Source organism: Ixodes scapularis, unplaced genomic scaffold (genome assembly GCF_016920785.2).
Source record: "Ixodes scapularis isolate PalLabHiFi unplaced genomic scaffold, ASM1692078v2 PGA_scaffold3__209_contigs__length_174095766, whole genome shotgun sequence".
NCBI lineage: Eukaryota > Metazoa > Arthropoda > Arachnida > Ixodida > Ixodidae > Ixodes > Ixodes scapularis.
In genome coordinates, this window is record NW_024609868.1 from 35,491,236 (window position 1) to 35,511,644 (window position 20,409).

At 44.0% G+C, this 20,409-nt stretch overlaps 1 protein-coding gene across 1 annotated transcript in view; it reads left to right on the top strand.

The window, feature by feature from the left end:
* LOC8043331 (chromosome transmission fidelity protein 18 homolog) overlaps positions 1-17,183 on the top strand; it is a 30,008-nt gene extending 12,825 nt beyond the window's left edge. Inside the window, exons 12-22 of the mRNA XM_029974983.3 lie at positions 390-488; positions 1,765-1,892; positions 6,135-6,206; positions 6,332-6,443; positions 6,850-7,020; positions 8,374-8,523; positions 9,700-9,830; positions 11,918-12,002; positions 12,100-12,243; positions 13,341-13,398; positions 17,023-17,183. Coding sequence (XP_029830843.2) covers positions 390-488; positions 1,765-1,892; positions 6,135-6,206; positions 6,332-6,443; positions 6,850-7,020; positions 8,374-8,523; positions 9,700-9,830; positions 11,918-12,002; positions 12,100-12,243; positions 13,341-13,398; positions 17,023-17,144 — 1,272 coding nt within the window. The 3' untranslated portion in view covers positions 17,145-17,183. The remainder of the gene's footprint in view (positions 1-389; positions 489-1,764; positions 1,893-6,134; positions 6,207-6,331; positions 6,444-6,849; positions 7,021-8,373; positions 8,524-9,699; positions 9,831-11,917; positions 12,003-12,099; positions 12,244-13,340; positions 13,399-17,022) is intronic.
* The last annotated feature ends 3,226 nt before the right edge of the window (positions 17,184-20,409 follow it).

Sequence of the window (20,409 nt, forward strand, 5' to 3'; positions counted from 1 at the left end):
AGAAATGTCTCTAATTACTGCTACATTTAAGCGCAGAAGTTCGAGTCCGTCCTAAAAGAGCCCATGTGGTCAAGATGTGCTATGATTGCCGACAAACGGTTTTGGTTGCCAGCAAAAAAAAAGATACTGGCACAGTTTTGTTTCGATTCGGTGCTCTGTTTATGGTAGTTGGAGACAGTGAGGTGCTGTGCTCATTACAGTTACAACATAGATTTCGCTGTAATGTCCGTGAAGTGTTCACAAACTAAAGTTGCAATTAACTTTACAGCTGTTGAAAATTATTGTCTTGCTTTTTTTTATGCCCCTTTGTATGATGTGAATTAGGTTTCATCTGTCCTTACTAATGTTTTCTTTTTAAGTCCAAAATTTTAATTGCGGTGCTTTTGCAGATCATGCGTCGTGAACGGATGAAAGGTGACACTGCAGCCATTCTGGCGCTGTGTGAGAAAGCTGAAAACGATGTCCGTTCCTGTCTGTCCACTCTCCAGGTAGTCTTAGTGGCTTGTCAGACATCTGTTATCTGTCGTACATTATGCCTGTATTCTCAGAATCTATTTTGCAATAATACATAGCTACTATACTCCGTTTCACGATAACTTGGCAAACTGTGGAGGCTAGGGCCCCGCGACCCAATAAGAGCGTCGGAGTGAGGCACGTGACCCGTTTTCACGTGAGCATTTGTGTCCCCACGCCAAATGCAAGGTGCGAGGCCCGGAGGAACCGGCTGTCGTCTGCTAGCTAAAAGTCGTCTGCTCCAAAACCAACCAACTTCGGATGAACGTCCACTGCAGCAACATATCTGTCCACGAGAAAAGTGAGCGCTTCGGGAACAGTTTACGAAACAACCATATGCTCAATTTAGCCACGAATCTGTGACGGGTGCTAATGGCAGGGCACAGTGCAGTGTTTTGAGCAGAACCAGCCAATTACACGGCTGCTATTGCCAACGGCCACGGCCAACAAGGCGGAAAAAATCGAGCGGATACGGATGCGGCATCACTTTTTGGTTTAAATATAATTGAAACTAAATTTGTGATTATTTATTCTTCATATCTTCTTGTTATAAATGGAATCATGCGAGTTCAACTGTTGACCATGGAGTGTTATCACGTGCCTTTCTTTGGTGCCCTTATTGGGTCGTGAGGGCTGCAGCCTCTGCAGTTCAGCAAGTTATATTGAAACGGAGTACGGTGTTGTCATACGTGTATTGAAAGGTAACAGACTGTATTCTTCATAATTTCTTGCCTGTGTGTTGTGTAACTATTACGTATACATAGTAGTTATTGTGCATGTGAGATGTATATGGTTAGATTAAAGGCATAAATTATCTTGTAAGAGAAGCATAGAAGTTGAGGGATTTAAAGGTGTGTTCTGCTTCTCGATGAGACATCCTACTTAAAAATCGTAATAATAATAATTATATTCATGTCCTCAGTTCCTATCGACTGATATTATGGCATAGTTTGTCCTTGAAATGTACTGCAAGTAATTCACTTCAATATATTTTTAATGTCAATGTCAAACGTCTGAAATGCAGTGGAAAAACTCAATGTTTGGCTGGTTGTAGGCAAACCACTAGTATGACTTTGGAAAAAAAGATAAGCGAGGTCGTATGACTTTATCCCCTCAGAGATCTGGCATGACCTTACATTTTTGTTGTTGTAAAAACTCCACAGACATCAAACAATTAAAGATTTTAAAAAAATTGATTAACCAATATACAATTGCAATTGTGTAGTAATGATTTTCGGTTGTCCTGTGCAGTTTGTACAAAGTCGCAAGCAGCAACTGACACTGACAGATGTGCGCACATTCAACGTGGGGCAGAAGGATATCCAGAGGGGTCTGTTCTCCGTCCTGCAAGAGGTCTTTCAGAAGCCTCGAAACGACAGGTACGGAAAGAAAAACTTTACTCTTTATTGGCTACCAAGCAATCTGCTGAAAGCTTCCTCACTATGACATTGGGTCAATTTTGCCAGCTTGGTTGGCATGCTCCATATCAATTCGGGTGCACTGTCTCGGTACAGAAGTAGTAATCCAGACACTCAAGTAGCAGACAAGATGAGACTCAGGTAGACCTTACGTGGACTGCTCGCTTTGTGTTGCTGGTGCAACATTGTGTCAATGCACTGGAAACATAAATATAAAATGCCATTATTATAAAACCATTCCCAGTTTTTTTTGTTTTCGTGTATTGGCAACATTAATGCTAGTTTGTTGTGCGAGTTACAAGTCTGGATAAGTCACTTGACCCAATAAAAAAAGGTACTGTTGCCATGTTTCTGCAGCAGCAGGATGTGTTTTTGTTGCCTTCAGGTTTCTTATGCTTCTGTGTACAGACTACTCCCAACCCCTTTCAAATCGATGCTTTTATTTTCTTGTTTCTAAAATTGCACCAACATTTTTTTTTTTTTTACATATTTGTTTTATTTTGGTGGACAGAAAAATGAGTATGACATTCATCCTAAACATTGTGCAGAGAAGTCTTAGCTTTTTATCCCCTCTACAAGTTCCCCCAGATCTGTATGGCTCTTTGAGTTTTCTGTTGATGGCTCTGCTGCGCTTCCATGCTTGCTTGACATATTTTAACTATCTTCTACTTTCGACCTACCTATAACAAAGCTGCAGCAAATTTTTCTCTACTGAGAAACCTGGATCCGGAAACATGCAGGGAAACCCTACTAGCTCGGACACTTGCGGTTGATGCTTTTGGATCGTCTGATTTCTGTTGGCATTTCAAATGTTAAATATGTCTGATTTGGGAAACTTTGTTTTAATGTGCGCTGTGTCTTTGAATTTGAAGATTGCGGACACATTAAGCCCTTTTCTATGTTAGCAGTGTCCTGCACAAATCTACAGCGTGTCACAAATGAAAATTTACATGGTCTTTTTTACCGCAAAAATAAACTAGGCATCGCCGAAGGCTCATTCTTGGCCCAAAGGTAGAGCTAGAGGTCACAACCAGGTGCCAAAGTTTCAGCCCGATCCGATAAATTAATCAAAAGTTAAAAGTGATTTTCTGAAAATTTCAATGGGAAAATGGAGCCCAATTTTGCCTGTTTTCGGTTTCTGGTGCCATAGAGCCCCATTCATTCGAAAACTCCGTCGGCCGCCATTTTCCCATTCAAATTTTCAGAAAATCATTTATAACTTTTGACTAAGTTATCGGATCGGGCTGAAACTTTGGCATCTGGTTGTGACCTCTAGCTCTATCTTTGGGCGGAGAATGAGCGTTCGGCGATGCCTAGTTTATTTTTGCGGTAAACAAAAACCGTGTAAATTTTCTTTTGTGACACCCTGTAGTTGTGATTCTTCTGACAAAGCAAGACTGTTGAGTCTGCTAACAAACTCTCAAGTGTCTTTTTTTTTTTTTTTTTCAGAAGCACAGTAACACATTTTGTTTCCTTTTTGTTTTTTAACTCACCACTAATCACTTTATATGGCCACAGTGTACATTGTCATTATTATTGTTACTTATTATTATTCATACATGCTGCTGGCTCACGTTTGAGAGCTTCAGCAGGTGTGGGTGCTACATAAACAGGTGAAAACAAAAACACCTTTTGAAGTAGATTGTACAGAATGCAAATAAAACAGCAATGTACACTTCAGGAAAAAAGTGCAGAAATAACATTCCAAGACAAAGCGTACGTATTGCGTGGGTCAAAGGGATCGATGGCCGTTTTAATGTATCGCGCTAGGATTTACTACAGAGGCGCCTAAAGTTGGTGGAAGCTTTCGCTAAAATTGTGGAAAGATCAACTCACCTAAGTAAATAAAAAAATTAAAAAAAACTATGTTTTTCCTATACTTTGCATGTACACTAGAAAAATATAATGTGTTACTGTGGCACTTATTTGGGCCAAATGAAGTGAAGAATAGGTAAGCCAGTTCTATTTTATTTTCATTTCACAAATTTTTCAATCGTAGTAAATGCCAGAATAGCCCACAACGATTTTCTGATGATTTTGAGATGAAAGGCTTAGCAATAACTATTCCATAGACAAAACTAGAGCACTATATAGCTCCTTCGGAGCGGAGTAGCGCAATCTAGAACGCCCTCTTTCGGTGACTAGCGGCGAACGGCCGGGGGTTCCAACACCATTCAGAAATGCATGGGGAACGTGAGAAAATCGCTGTTTCTTCAATACTGCGGGGATATACGGAACGTCAGTAGTTTTTGACATAAAAAAACATTTTAGATTAATTTGCGCTAATTTGGGTGCCATGTAAGGGCGTAATTTGTTTTTAAAAATTGCCTGAGCGGCATCATGCAGCAGACGACGCGGCGACGTCACGTAGACATCGCACCGTCCACGTGACCCGCTCCAGCCAACCCAGGAAGTCCACCTCCGCTGCGTACAAAAATCGTCTGCTTCAAACGCCATTGCCTTGGAAATAGCCTTCTCAAAATTTTCACACACATCTGATATTATGAAAACTTTGATAGAGTGTTTGGCGCTTTACCAACTTCATGACAGACTAGTTTCGAAAAGTGTGAACTTGGCATTTATTTTTTAATCAGCCGTGTTGAGTCGATCTCCATGTATTCTCTCATAGGGCGGGCCGCCTCCTGGAACCCTGAGTACCACGTGACTTTCGCCGCGCTGCTCTGTTGGCCATGTTGTCGGCGAAACACGCGGATCAAAGGATTGCGCTACTCTGCTCCGTAGGAGCTATATGGTGCTCTAGACAAAACCAGTCTTTATTTTATTCTTTTTTTTTTTTACTTCAGGCAGCTGTGTAGTAAATTCCAGCGCGATAAGTTAAGAAACCAATTTATGCGGTCCTTTCAAACCACCATCGATACATTTGGCCCAAGCGGTAGTTGGGTAGATATTGTGATAAATGAAGTCAGTAGCGATTTTAACAAGACCAAAGTATAGTACAAGGGAGATCGAAATAATTTTCCGTAAGTCATTTAAAATACCATCTACACTATCATGTTCCGTGACCTCTAGTGCATGTTTGTTCCAGTTCTCAAATGAAATGGTACCAAATGTTAACTTGAAAATGAAAACAAAGCACAACAATGGTCAGAGCTTGCATGAAGAACTGGAAAAGCAACCCTCTGCAAGACTCCGAGAGGTAGCTTATATTTTAGTAAGAGCCCCTTTCCTGGCAAATAGAAAGCACCCGGTGGGCGCATGGTGAGCGGATTCCTTTGCCCCTAGCAAGATACGTACAATCTCCGTGTTCTGCTCGTAGATCTGGAGCCGGTGGAGCACTCGCCGAGCGGCTCCAACAGGCTTGTGGGAAAGTGGTGGAGCGCATTGAGCGGTCTGGAGAAGTTCTCTGTGCCGCCTTTTTTGGGGGAGTTTGATCCATAGTCACTTGCAACATTTCAGCTTGGATATTTGCAATAGCAATGTTTTAGCAGCCATGAAAGCGACTGCACCGTTAGCACTTGACCATATAAAGTTATGGGATTATCAGAGGGATGTGGTACTGTTACAAGCCTCGTTACGAGCTGGTCGAAGGTCGACGAAGCAATAAGACTCGGTGCCGAGGTGTTAACGTTCCCTCCGAACAGCCAGGGTTGCGATCAAGATGTGTAAAAAGTCACTCTTACTTGGTGGGTATGCTTATTATTCTGCGGGAAGGATATGTCGATTGGTTGCCTTATAAGCTGAAGCAATAACAACAAGCCCCGCTCGTCCAGCACTGCGGGTTTCGCGCTGTACACGGGACTGGTGAGGCATCGGAGGGTGGCGGTGGTGGAAAGAACAGTCGGAACAGCACCATAGCAGCGGCAGTGGCAGCCACGCAGCAGAAATGCCAGCAAGCAGAGCAGCTTTGTCTGCTGCCTTGCGTGCCCCTGATAGCCGTCGCTTGGCCGCTGCACTACCGAGGCCAGATGCTCCGAATACCAAATATGCGAGCACTCTCTATTTGCCAGGGGAAGGGGCTGTATGACACTGAGCTTCTCCAGTTCCGAGTGGCTTTACCCTGAAGAAGCTAAGTCTCTTAGCAAAGCATTTGTTGCCACTCTTACACTTCTGGGACATTCGTTTTCAGGATCATGGAGGCTTGTGGTTTTGTTTATTTGTTATGGTTTGGTTCTTCTGCTTTTAGGGAAGGAGGAGGAGTACACTTCTTATTGTAATTGTTATTCTTTTGCCACTGTAATTTAGGAAGGCGTACCGACAGCTCTATGGCGACGAGGACCTGACACTGTCCAGACTCCGGAGTCCCGAAGACCTGAGGTGCTCCGCTTTTGTTCCGTTTGACCTTCCTTGTAAACTATTTTTAATCATGTCCTATTCTTTCTCTCTTATTTGTTTGTGTTCATTGAAGCAGGTTTTTCTGAAACATACTGTTTTTGTTCCAGGTTTGAAAACCTGGTCCATTCAACGCAGGCTTTTGGAGACTACGAAAAGTTTGTGCAGGCGCTGTTCGACAACTATGTGCACGTCAACTTCAAGGATCCCAACTTCCAGACTGCAAGTCTCTTTTTGTTTTATGTATTAGCACTACATCTGTTTCCCTTTTTATTCCAACTTCTGCCTTTCAGCGTCAGTCAGAATCTGGATGTCTTGCATTGCTTTTTGCTTCTTTCTCTTTTTTTGGAAATCAATTTTATTTCACGCTCAGCATACAAAATGATTGCCAGAAACCTGAAAGCTCTTGAACAGGCAAATCGCCAATTACACAGGGTGTAAAAAACTCTAGTTGAAGAGAATTCTTGAAAGCTCTGCCGCTTTCTTTTTCTGCTAGCCACTTCCAAAAAATATGCTGCCGCTATATAGCGCTTAGCTGCGTGACCCTTTAATGTTAGATTCAATATGATCCGTCTTTCTTACCCTTTCTCTCCCTTTTTTCTTCTGTTCTGTTGCAAACTTGGTGCAGATTCAGCAAGGTCCCGAGTGGCTGTGCTTTGTGGATGGACTGCTGAACACTGTCCACCGCCTACAGAACTACTCGCTCTACCCGTACCTCCCCTATGTCGCACCAGCCTTCCACTGCGCCTTCTCAGTGTTGCCTTACACCAAGATGGTGTTCCAGAACTCCTTCCTCGAGGTGTGTTGCCTTTTGCTTTCGCCATTAACTGCCCTAGGGACCCTTTAGCTTCTGCTCTTCTTGAGGTCATTGATCCGGCTCTCTTTGGCGAGGCGATTGACCTATATCGAGATGAGGCACATCTTTGTTTGCGTGGATTTGTTGTACTGTTGCCATTTGAGTGTATACAGGGTGTGTTTTGTTTTCTAAACACCGAAATATTTGTTTTTCAAGGGAGTTTAAAATGATGAAATCGTTCTTCCGATAGCATTTTCAGCTGCGGCGGACATGCAGTGTTCCTGGAAGCGCCTGCTGTGTGACGCTGATGGCGTGAAACGGCCACCATGTGCATGTTATAGATAACAAAGTCAAGTGTTGGACACTGCACAATATCGTTAACGCGAACACGATATCGGTACTTTATTATAGTCTGCTCAGACAGAGCATCGATGGGCACCAATCTTTAACGCTTAAATAGTGCTCTGAGCTGGGACTTTCTGCCCCTCTAGCTTGACTTGATGGCAGCTTTCCAGTTCTGAGAAACAATAAGGAAAAATCACCGACTCCTCGTTCGTGCTTGAGTCATTGAATGTTCCCAGAGTACCGAAGCTCCCGGGCTTGGCGGCGCCAAAATGGCGGCTCAATTTTTTTTTTTTTTTTTTTACTGTGGTCATTATGAGCATTTAGCAAGCATGTTTTTGCGTAAAAACCAGCCGAGAACTCTTTTTATAGAAAATTTTCACCGGAGCTTACTACAGAATGACAGGAGCCTGATGTTTTCTTAAAAGTTTAGTTTACAAGGCAATTAATATTGTTTTTATGGAACCATGTCTCACCGGTGATTTCAGGTAGCGCGTCCCACCTGGGTATGTCTTAACTTAGGTGGTAATTCGCTGCGTGTCCATTTGGGAGACGGCGGTTGGCATCCCTAAAATCCCTTCCACTATATACGTTTCGGTGCCAAAATGGCCGATCATAGCTAAAATAAAACAGTCACAGCGGACGCTATTGATTGTGATACTCTGGAAACATCAAGTTACTCTAGTTCGTGCTAACGGGATTGTGCTATGTATGTATATATAACACTGGGTTTTTGTTAATGGTATAAAGAGCATAACGATTTAAACTTGATTAATAGAGAAGGAGCACAACAGGGTACAACATTCCTAAATGCAACTTTTCCTTCTCTATACTCTAAGTAAAACATGCCATAAAAAAAAAAAGGAAAAATCTTGGCTGCTGTTTTTTTTAATTGTTTTTGATTTGCTTTATGACAAAAGCTCGGACCAGTTCCTTATTAACTGGATGGCCATCATTGAATTGAAGTGTACCCAGTCGCACCTCACGCTTTGCCCCTCACCCTTTGCCCGGCAGGCCCGTGGGAAGGAGACGCAGCTGTCCAACATCCTTTCATCCCTGCGGGCGGACACGTCGCCCCAGAGTCGCTGCTACCTCACGGGGAGCACCCTGGTGCTCGACGTTCTGCCCTGGCTCACGGGCATCCTCCAGCCCACCATCAGGCCGGTCAGTCTTGGAATCCCGCTTCTGGACGCAGGTTCCCTATGTAAAATCGAGGATGTCGTAGTCAAAGTGTCGAAACAAAAGTTCAATACAAAGGCAGCGGAAGTTCGTACTGCAGAGCCCAGACATCCTCGGTTCAACCCCTACCACTGCCCATTTCGATCTGAATGAGCATCGTACCGGCAGGCAGTTGTGTATCGCTACTGCGTGATGCATTTTAAAGACTCCAGGCTGGCAGTCATACCGTACTGGCTAAATTTGTCGTCTTCAGTGTGAAGTAGTGCTGCCATTTGTTGGCAGACCAACCTCACACTGTCTAAGCAACCAACATGCTTTGCTTTGCTCCCGAGTGAAAGACTGAAGACTAATGCTGACCACCCAAAGGTGTTCAGCATGCCACTGAAATTTCAGTTACACAACGTCTACACTGTAAGAAGCTTTAGTCAGACGATGGGCACTTTGGCTGGGGTCTGAGCCAACAACTGGAGGAGCTGTCAACGTCTGACAGCAATTGGCAATTGTCGGTGGCAAATATTACTATTGGAATGGTCGGGCAAGAATGATATTCAGCCTTGACACATAACAGTCACAGTTTACTCTAGTGGTGCAAGCAGAACTTGCACAGAACAATTGCTGTGGGAAGTTCACTGGAATGGTCAAGTAGAGGGCATCACATTTTGGTGTTATATTCAGTTCCGGTCGATGTTGCACTTCATTTATGTTTGTAGAGGCATTGTTTATCACAATCTTTTTAGTTGTAACTGGGAGGTCGGCAGCCTGTTTGCAATCGACCATCTAACACTGCCAGTTCTCATAATATGCCAATTGTTACAAGTTTCCAAGCAGCTAAGCAGTCTTACAGAAGTTCCTCTGCAAAGATATGTTTCCACACTATCCATATGCCATGCAGTAATCAAAGTGTTCTCATGTCATTTTCCCAATGAGCTTTTGTTTATTATTATTATTCGAGATGTCAGTTAACCTCGGAACGAGGGAGGAAAAAGAGGGTAGACAAATGTTAAGAGGGTAGACAAATGTGAAGGTCTGGACACTGGTAATGTGTTGCCCAATGCTAATTAGTACTACAGCAACCAATCTGCTAACCAACTCGCATGTCTACCAGCTCACATGCATTATTTACTTGGCAGTACTTGCCTGTGATTTGTCTGCGGTCCCTAGGTGAACACCCAGCTGTTCAGCGCTGAAGAGCGGCAGAAACTTCAGCAGGTCATCTCAGTCATGGCTTCATTCAACCTGACTTATCACCAGGCACGGACAGCCGACGGCGTCTACCAGTACGCACTTGAACCGTGAGTGCTTGCTCATTTCTTGGAGCAACTTAAAATGCCGCTCCAGAGCTACAACCCCTCATCCCATTCATTTCATAATTTTAGTTCTTTTATGAAACTGACTTAGCATGCATGCTCATAAATCTGTTGCAGGGCTCCCAGTGCCATAGTCATTTTGTGTAACATTTTAAAAGAGTGGTAAACTAGACATACTACTGGCTAACTTGTAATGGAGTTTGTTTGTGTACTGATAAATGCTTCTTCTTGTTATGGGATGTTTATGGCATTGTTTGTTATGGGATGTTGGGCATTGGTATCTGGTAAGCTTTTATGGAATTTGTTGGTATTTTTTTTTTGTATTTCTCTTTTCTATGGCAAACAGTATTACGACGACCATAACTAGTGAAGTACCAGTCTTGTAGTCATTTTTATATTTCTGTAGTCTTCTGTTTGTTGCACCAAAGGAAAGTGTGGATGTCACAATTATTTAACAGCATGACACCCTCTAATGAGCACAGGCCTGTACAGTAGCCATGTCCCTAATATTGAGTACAAACCCTCGCTGCAAAAAGTGCTGCTGAATTCAAACCGCTTAGAAATAATTGCAAAATGCCTTAGCATGTACATTGTCATTGATGCAACGCTTGTGTTAACTCGCGTAAATTGTATGTGTAGCACAATTCCTGTGAAAAGATAACAAGAAATTTTTTGCCATTTTTTTAGGCAGACATTTACGTTGTCAACCTGGCGCATTAGCGTCCAACATCAAAATTTTTTAGCTCTTTCCTGACCGCGCCCATATGCTGGTGATCACTGGTGATCGATGGTTTCCGAGCGCCGTCAAGAGATTAAATTTAGGGTGGAGAATTATGTTCCACAACCTCGTGGATAGCCGAAGAACTGTAGTTTTGGTTTCGACATGTAGTAGGTTTGAGCATTATCAAAAGCTGGTGCGCTGTCAAAAATAGTCCTGGGAACGGTGGCTGCACTTGTCTAGCATGGCTCACTGCTTTCATCAGTCTTTGTAACAAAAATGGCAATATTTACGTAATTCAGCTGTATTGTGGCATGTTTTTTGTACCTCAAGAGCTACGGGGACACTTTAAACGATGTTAGAGGCGTTGCTTAACAAATGGTTGTCGGTAAGCATCACTGTAATTTCCAATGCTGTTCTGAGCCAGCGTGCATGTCTAATGTTCCCTACAAGGCGGACAAAAACTGCTAAATATGAAGGAACTGCAATCAAGAATATGACAAAACCAAAGTAGAGCAAAAAAAAAAGCATTCTGCTGGGCATGTGATCTACTGTCTGTGTTTCACCAATATAAGAATTCCTTCGTTAAAAAACACGTGTTAAAGAGGCTAACCCTCCGACAAACCAAAAGCTCTGTTATATTCCGACGTTGAGTGTAGCGAACGCAGCATAACGCAGAACACGCACCTTTTATTAGCCGGCGAGCAGGAACTCGATATCTGCAACCAATCGGCATCTGTGTGCTCTGCGCTGCTCTGCGTTTGCTACGCTCAACATCAGAGTGTAACAGAGCCTCTAGAGTACACTAACTTTCAGAAGTAATAGCTGTGGGTGTGGCCAGGGCACATTTTGTGTATTTTAAATTTTTCTTTTTTTGTGGTTTAATTTCACATGGCTGTAGAAGTTTCGACATTTATATGCCTTTTGCACATACATTGTATTTTCGAGGAATAAAAATTTAAAATCTTTTTTTTGCATTATACCAACCTCTGTTTTTTTGAAAGAACAACTATTTGGGACATTTTGATGTGTCATATAGCTCCATATGCAAATTAGATAGGAAAATAAAAGCGTTTGAACGGATTTTTTTAAAATCGCTACTTTTCCCATGGTCAGGAAAGAGTTAATTAAGGTAAAAAAAAAATATTTTTGTCATTTCTCATGGGAGCAGGGTTATGTCATCAAATTTTAGGAGATAAAACCTACCACAAAAATTTTGGCTTACTGCTTGCACGTGACAAATTTTCTGGCTCAGTTTTTTGGGGTCTTGAAGATCGGTGCATTTCCGAGTCGGACATGAAAAGAATGTTAGCTCGGCGTGCGCCCGTTCGACTAAGTCACTTCCGCGACGCAGGAGCATCGACGAAGTGACGAGATTCCCTGGCGTCACCCAACCGCCGCAGCTGACATACGCAACCAAGCAGCTCATTGCCAGAGAGGTGAGCTTAGCTCAAATCGGCACGTTTTATTTTAAAGTAGTAGCTTTTTTCATTGTTTTGACGAAGCATTGGGTGACTTTCCTTTCATACGTCGCAGCTCGAGGTAGAAAAAATGCGGAGGGGCGACGTCCCCGACGTTCCCGTGCCTGTGAAAGAAACCCACCGAAATCCGACCGCGGTGGCGACTCCCTGGAAGCCACCGCCAAAGCCCAGTTTCAAGCCTGTGGAGGAGTCACCAAGGGTGAGCCAAAGATTATCATTACCTTTGTGGGTTTTGTTACGGATGTACAATGTTTCGTATGATTGATTGATTGGTTAGTTGATTTTCAGAGTACATAGTATATGTCACAGTAGACTAATTCGAGAGCTACGCTCGGACCTTCGGCACTCTTTTCGCCCTTCGTCTTATGCCGCTACGACAGTTTTTCGTCTGTTAGTGTCACGTGGCATTCGCTTTTGTGCAGGCAGCTTGTGGGTTGTGGGTGCTGCAAGTTTGTGGCCTAGAGCCGCAAAGGTGTCGTTGGTGACAGTTACGGTTCTTAAATATCACGTGTTGAGAGTTTTAGATGCAGCTTTTAGGGACTGACAACATTCCTGTTCTCTGTTGAGAACTGCTTTGGCTAGCAGTAGGACAAACAGCGCTTCTTGCATTTGCTACCTGTTAGGCAGCTTGGCAAAAACTGGTGACAACTGGCTGTATACTGCTCCTTTGCAACACTATGACTAAAGTGGCATTACTCTGAAGCATAGCTTATTCAATGGCTCTAGGACATATACTACTAATGTATTAACTTGAAGTGGATACTCCTGAAAACCTCTGGCAGCCAACATTTTGCTAAGAAATTTCGATTCTTCAAGGAAACGTTATGAGGCAGAATATTTTAGCATGGCTGTTCCCTTGACGTTTTCTCTTGTATCAAAACCTTTGCATTCATTTTTGTTTGTTTTTGCAACTGGATTTTCGTTTAATAATTGCTCGTTCTTATGTTCTGACTCTGGCATTGTTATCACTGTTGTGTCCTTATCCTTGACATTGCTTTGTCTTCTGGTACGTTACTGTGGATTGTGTTGATAGGCTAGTTCCAGGCTACCAGCTGGGCAGTATAATCTGGGATTGAGCAACAAGTGGTTGTGAAACAGAAGTGAAGGTTGGCCAGAATGGGCCAGCTAAACAAAAATTACATTACACACGCACAAAAAAACAAAACAAAAAAAAACGCCATTCACGCTGCTGATTCACCGTAAGCAATGAACCAACTAGCTCAACCTGTGAGAAGCGAAGGAATAGTGGTAAATTTTTTAGATTTTAGGTTGTGTTAATTTTCAATTATTTTTCAGGTTGTTCTGGACTTCTTTGGTCGTGTGATTCAGAAGCCAATTCAAGGGGCCAGTGCTGGTTTGTGTTACATATCTGCTTTTTTATTTTCTCCCAAGCCTGCTTTTGTTTATCCCATCAAATTCAATCTATAGTTACCAGTTGTTTGTTAAAGGGGTACTCCGGCGATTTTTTGAGCTACCTCAACTAACTATATTTTCTGGCTCCCCGTCCTTCACCCTTTCCAGTATGCTATTTAGTATTGCGAAATTCAAAATAGTTATTGTGAAATCGGCAAATGAAAACGATGCAAAAGCCAACATTAAAATATACCCACACTTTTCAGTGCCGTGACGTCATTCGTGGGCAGGCTTGCAAGTCAACCAAGCAGTCTAAAAAATAGAACATGCCAATCATTTGTTCCGTGCTGGTGCGGGGGTATTGGTACGAGCTTCCAAAGCATTCATTTGGCACCATGAAACTGCTTCCAATCAGTTGGGAACAAATTCTACAGCCCAAAAAGTGAAACCCTGCCTTCCACTGACGTCACTTTTTCGTTGTTACCAGTAGAGACTTTCGGTTTGAAAAACATGGTGAGGAGCAAAATTTTAAATTCAATAACTTTGTGAAAAAAATTTATTTTGACCTAATATTCGGGATACTAGTTTAGCGATGTTGTTTGGCGAGTTTAGCAAAATTTCAAGCAAAGCGGGGACCATGAAGAAATCGCCGGAGTACCCCTTTAAGAGCATACGGAACGTGATCTTAAACTTCCTCTAATCAATATGTCTTAAGATTGTGAGAAAGGTCAGGAAGCTGGTTGGCATTTCTTAAAGAAAGTTTTAAATGAATGTTATTGTTTTTGTTAAAAAAATGCTTTAAAGGGCAAAAAATACCAAGGGATACCAAAATATTTGCCCTGATTTCTTTCATCACTCCTCAAGTGTTTCTTCAACAATCCCCTGACAGTCAAGCGATTGTTGTAGAACCTTATCTGCTAACAAAAAGCGTGACCCAGCATATTCTTTCGCTCTGAGTATACAGCCGCGGACCGTTTTTTCGGACTCTGATCATTCGAACTTGTTCGATATTTCGAACCTAAAGGCGGAACCGTGACTTACCCCATAGAAATAGTGCATATTCATGACCAATCTTTCGGACAGCTTGAAGTCCGAAAGTTTGATTATTTGGACAAAATTGTCGCGAGCGATCAGCAGAAAACACCATCGAGAACCGGCCATTTTGAATGCAATGCTGGCTGCAAATGGAGTGACTTGGTTTGGCTATGGTGCGTGGATCGCGTCTCCGGCTGGTGTGTTTAGCGTCCTATCCCTCCCATACATCAAAAGTGGTCCCCAAGTGGCAACAAATGACGTCACAGAAGCCGGAGTGTCGTGCCGTTGCCTGTCGCGATCCTGACGGTTGGCCTTAGAAATGCTGGCGAAAAGCATGAGCGAACGTGAGTGTCGCTGTCGTCACGGCATTCCAGGCGTCCCATCTTCCGGCTGCTGTAGCTTCCGTGGACTGTCAGAATGGAAAGCGACGTGCAGCAAAACGGGCGTCTGCTACATCCACCACAGCTGTTGGGACGCCGCCAGGATCGCCACCGGCGACAGCATGACACTTCTAGGACGTCATCAGGCGGAAATCGAGGGACCACTTTTTGGACGCGGTAAATGCACCAGTCGGAGATGAGTTCCAGGCACCATAGCTTGGCAGCGCTACTTGAGTACTCCTGAGTCCTACCACTAGGTGGCGCTATGCTAGCCCCTTTTTTTCCATTTAGTTGCCCATCATCATCATTATTATCATTTTGCTTTGTTTTTTCGTTCCTTTGCGTCGCCAGTCGCCATTTTGCGCTCGTGGATTTGCGCTTATCTCATTCGGACAGCGCTGGCTTGGACGTCATGGCCCCATCTGTTGTTCTGCCACCGCGATGTGTCGTTGAGAGGCGCAGAAAGTATGCGACCATAACGCTAGAAAAGAAGGCAGTGATTCTCAAGCTAACAGAAAGTTGCCGAATGCAAACGGATGCGTAACCTCAAACAAGGCACTATTTATGGCTTTTTTAAGCCCCCTTGGAAGTAATAAAGGCAAGTTTTTCAATCTGCTGACTTTTCGAACTGCTCTATTATTTTGACGTTTTTTCGGTCCCTGCGAAGTCCGAATAATCGGTCGGCGACTGTACATGGGATCAAGGCACTTCCCAAGGCTGCAGGCTCACATTTGAGCATTCTACAGAATTTCGCCCGAGCTACCCTTTTTGTTCATCTTCACATTTCGACTGTCGTCAAACACAGTTGTGAAGGCAGTGGCGTATGTGGCAGCACCCCCCCTCCCCCCCTCTAGAAAAATATTTCTGGCTATACCATCGCTGGAATTTTTTTGCACTTCTACAGCGGTAGCTATTAGTGCCCCTTTTCTGCAAAAGATGCTGATATACGAACACAGAACCAAACCCTACAGCATAGGCACTGTTCTCCCTCTCCCCGTTGTTCCTTACACATTCGTGCCAACTGTGGCAAGGCTCTCTCTCGCTTTCCCCCCCCCCTCCCCTTCCCCGTGTAAACAGCTGCTCCGAAAAGCCCATGTGATATCAGGGAGAGCGCCGTCCTCCCCCAATCATTGTTGCCACATCCACGTACCCTCCGGCGACGCTCTTTCCATCCCTCCGGCAGCCACCGTTGCAAAATACCCATGTGGTCGCGCTGTACGGACACGCTCCCTCGCCTCCTCACTGCCACCTCCCATGTTCTGTTCTCGTGTGCTCTCCGCTCCTCTAAAGAACAGCTTGTGTACATACTTTCACTTCTTCCACTGCAAAAGCGGTCACGGGGGCTCTCATTCTGAAAGAGCGTTTCAGCCAATGAAAAAAACGCATCTCTGTGTCTCTCTTCAACACGTGCAACATCCCACACAATTGTTTCACCAAAGCACACATCTCCTTGCTCGTGTCTCCTACATCAATTCCACTGAAAGCAAAGAACCCATTGCATACATTGTAGAGCACACTGGCTGAAGGCAAATCTTTTTCGCTTGCTTGGGAGAAGAGCGTGTTGGTTTGGCTCATGGATGAAGAAGGAATAAAACAATTAAAACAGGGACAACACAACCACAGCTTGAAGTCCGAAAGTTTGATTATTCGGACAAAATCGTCGCGAACGATCAGCAGAAAACACCATCGAGAACTGGCCATTTTGAATGCAATGCTGGCTGCAAATGGAGTGACTTGGTTTGGCTATGGTGCCTGGATCGCTTCAAGCTGTGGTTGTGTTGTCCCTGTTTTAATTGTTTTATTCTTTCTTCATCCATGGCCATAAATCTTTTTCAACACGCCTTTCCACAACACAGCAGCTTCCGCCGTAAATCGCAGCACACTTTGTATGGTCGTTTGTAATTTTTATTGTTGGGGCTGTTACCACTGGCACTATCCTCATCGGGCATGTTTTATTGGCTTTTGGCACTGTAAGCCAATAAAAGTAAGTCGGCAACTCTTACAGGATACCATCAAATCACCAAAGAATTGTAGTTTCAGCAATGTCCTCTTCTTTGTTTTGCATTCATGCATGATCCAGTCCTATCTGGATCTCTCAAATGTAGTCTGTTGTACAGTGCACCAAAAATTTTTGAAGCTGTCGCTATCTGTGCTGTTTTTTGCATGTTTAGTATGCATCCAGACTAGTGTGCACCCTCCCAAATTTTCAGGGTCTTCGTCAGGTGCTGACAGATGCAGCGGTGGCCTTGGCTCCGGACAGATTTATTACCAGTTCAAAGAGGGTTTCAGCAATGCGGTGCGAAGGACAGTGCGAATGAAGGACCTCTTGTAAATAGTACACAATAAATTCATTCAGTTTCTGCAAAGCCAATGGAGCCAATGTCCAACACTTTTCAAAGTTGCAGCAATAAAAAAACATTGTCTTTCTATTTATTGCTTGCTAGTCTTTTAAAATACTACAGCATCGCATTAGAGATTGTGTTAAAAATGATCTGCAGGGGCTTGAATAAAAAAAATTTTAATGTTCTGGGTCATCTGGAGCAAACATTTGGGAATTGTTTTTGGCAATGCAATAATGAACCATGCATTGCAGAACACTCAGATCTCACCGGAAGGTGTCATCAGTGTTTAAGGCAGGGTGCGAAAGTATCTGCTCAATATTTTACCAATTAAAAGTTAGAGCAATTCTCTTGAATATTTTGATAAAAACAACGATGCTCAGTTGGCAACAGATATAACTGGTTACTTGACACCGCGATTCATAGATGGCGCTAGCTGGCTATAGTCGGTGACAACTCGTGAAGCTAGGGCGAGGAAAATGAAGGTGAGCAGAAAATGGACGCAACGTTGGCGAGGGGAGGGGGAAGCCCCCCTCGCCAGCGTTGAGTCCGCTTCCTCCTCTCCCACATTCCTTTCCCTCGCCCAACCTTCTTAACCTGCAACATACTTTAGGGAGCTGCCATCTTGCCTGTCTGGGGTGCGCTTGGACCAGTCATAATCCGATTACGAAGCCTTGCTAAGGCGTCGTAATCGGATTATGGCCTCTCCCGAGAGCGCACCCCACTGAGGAAGATGGCGGCGCCCTGAGACCGGACTTGCAAACGTGTATAATAAAACGTTTGCTGACTGACTTGAGATGCGTGATCGATGTGCAGAGTTAAATACCAAAGAATGGGCCCAGGGAATAGAAACACGGGAACATGTCATGGAATGCAGGGGCCGACTTGCTCGGAGCCCTGGGATTCGGTGAGGACAGTGGTACAAAGGATTTGGAAAGGTTGAACATGGTTAGAGAAAGCCACAGGAATGATATGAATGATGTTTAAAATCAAGGGAAGGATCGGATATCTGCGCGGGCTTGGGCGCAGGTGCGTATCGAGTGCTGACGCCCGATCTGGCAAGTGAAAATATGTCATAAAACAATGGGAACGAGCTTTTCTCCCCGTATCTTTTTTTTGGAAACAGGCATTCGCCCACTGATATCGCAGAAATCGGCGCTCTGGGGAATTTTTGATACAAAGCACTTGCGGGGTAGCGACCTTGCGAAGCGCCGCAAACATATTTTTCGCTTTGTGGTGGCGAAATTACACTCCAAGTCTGCCGAGCAGGAAGAATCTCGAATGTCATCTGTGCCCGTTCTATAGAATGTAATTGCATTCTTTTGAGGACTCGAGCGTCCTAGAGATCAGATCGGGCCGGAATTTGGGGCCCGACCAGACCCGGCCCGATAAAGCTTTGACCCGAACCCGGCCCGAGCCCGAGTGGGCTTTCTAAACGTAAGCGTGAGCCCGACCCGACCAAAAGCAAGTTTGGCCCGAACCCGGCCCGAACCCGACCCGAACCCGACTGCTTTCTTCGACATAACTCTAACTCGAACCCGGCCCGAGTTAGACTGTTTTCTATTAGTTCTACCTTTGTTTTACATGACACCGTTCATCTAGAAAGTTAAACATTTGTTTCAAAGGTCTGCACAGCCATTTTATTTACTCGGTTTTTTTCTAGAACGATAATACGTGTTTCAAGTGATTCTGTTGGTTTCGCCATTGAAATATGATGTTTAACAATTGATTAATTTAATAAGTGATCGATTAATTGGTAGTGAATAATCAGGTTAAGCTTTTAGTTGTTCAGCCCACGGGCCGCGTGGGGCTGAACAACTCGCCGATATGGTTCCATGCAGGGATGGGCAAAATACATGATAATATGTATCGAAATACAAATACAAAATACTTCGTCAAAAATGTATTTAATTACAAATCTAACTACATTTCCGAAAAAGCATTTAAATACAAGATACAAATACAACCAAATGTATTTGGTCTCCTCCAAATACTTTTCCATATACATTCCTCAAAATTTGCGGCAGCGACTTCAGGGCACCTGCAATGGCTTTCTGGTTATCTCATTTTAATTTCGCATCGCACACTCGGAAGTTAGTGTGCGAGGCTCTAGTAACGTAATAGAAATATAATTAAAAAAAAATGTAATCAGCTTGGACGTAATAGATGAAAAAAGTACAGAGCTTCAAGCAGCTTTTTTTGTCGATTACATTTTGGTATAGACAAACAAAGAACCGAGACGACCAAGACGCGCAGCACTAGCTAGAGAATTTTTTATTGTTGCAACTCGCACCAGTTACGAAAATCTGGACGACCCGCGAATTTAGAATGTTCCAGGCAAAAATATGGATGGAAATCAGGCTGGAAAGCATCGCAAGTTGTTACAAGCACTTATTTAGCCAGGCTGCCTGTGAACATTGATTTCGTCACTATTCTTGCCCTGGACTAGCACCGTAATCACAAAGTTACTAAACACTTGTGCTTGATTGAGAGACACTACATTCGGTGCAGAACGTAGTTTTCTTCCTGCTCTGGACAGAGACAATAAATTTGAGGGATGTATTTTCGCCCACAAAATTGTATTTAATTACAATTGTATTTGAAATACAGTAAAGAATGTGTCCCTCCCTGAGGGTCACTAGGTTGTTTTGTCCCGGTCCTTCCTAGAAGTCGTAGGTCAGGGCCGGGCGATCGTGGACAGCCGCGAAGGATGGTCGCTTCTTGCTCGTTGGTGGTGGCGGAGCCTCGAGGATAGACGCTCAAGGTCGGGAGCAACGGTTGATAAAAATAAATGTATTAAAACGTCAACAGCAAACTTGGTGTCAGAACTCTACTGTCCGCTCACGGCAGTAGAAATACCAAAAAAACGCGCCTCGGCGCAAAGTGCCCACCGCGCACGGTTGGGCTCAAAGAAACTGCTCGTCGCTCGCGACAAAGCTACGCGGACCGGCGGACCGCGGGAGATAACTTGCTCCGCGCACGGGCTTGTTCAAACTCAACGTTTCCTCGCCAGCGCGGACGAGAAAACTCCCCGCTGACACAGGGCCTGTCCAATCAGGACGATTATACAATTCTATTGGCCCCAGTGCCAGCGGGTCCTCCACCAATCACAGAAAGGCCACCGAACTCGTTATTTCCCTTTTCTAAGAAGAGAAACAATGCCAAACCCTTAGGGGAACTCTTCAATCGGGGCGATACTTTACCGCTTTACGGGGAAAACACCCCCCACTTCGCTGCGTCAAAACAAATTGGCGCCGT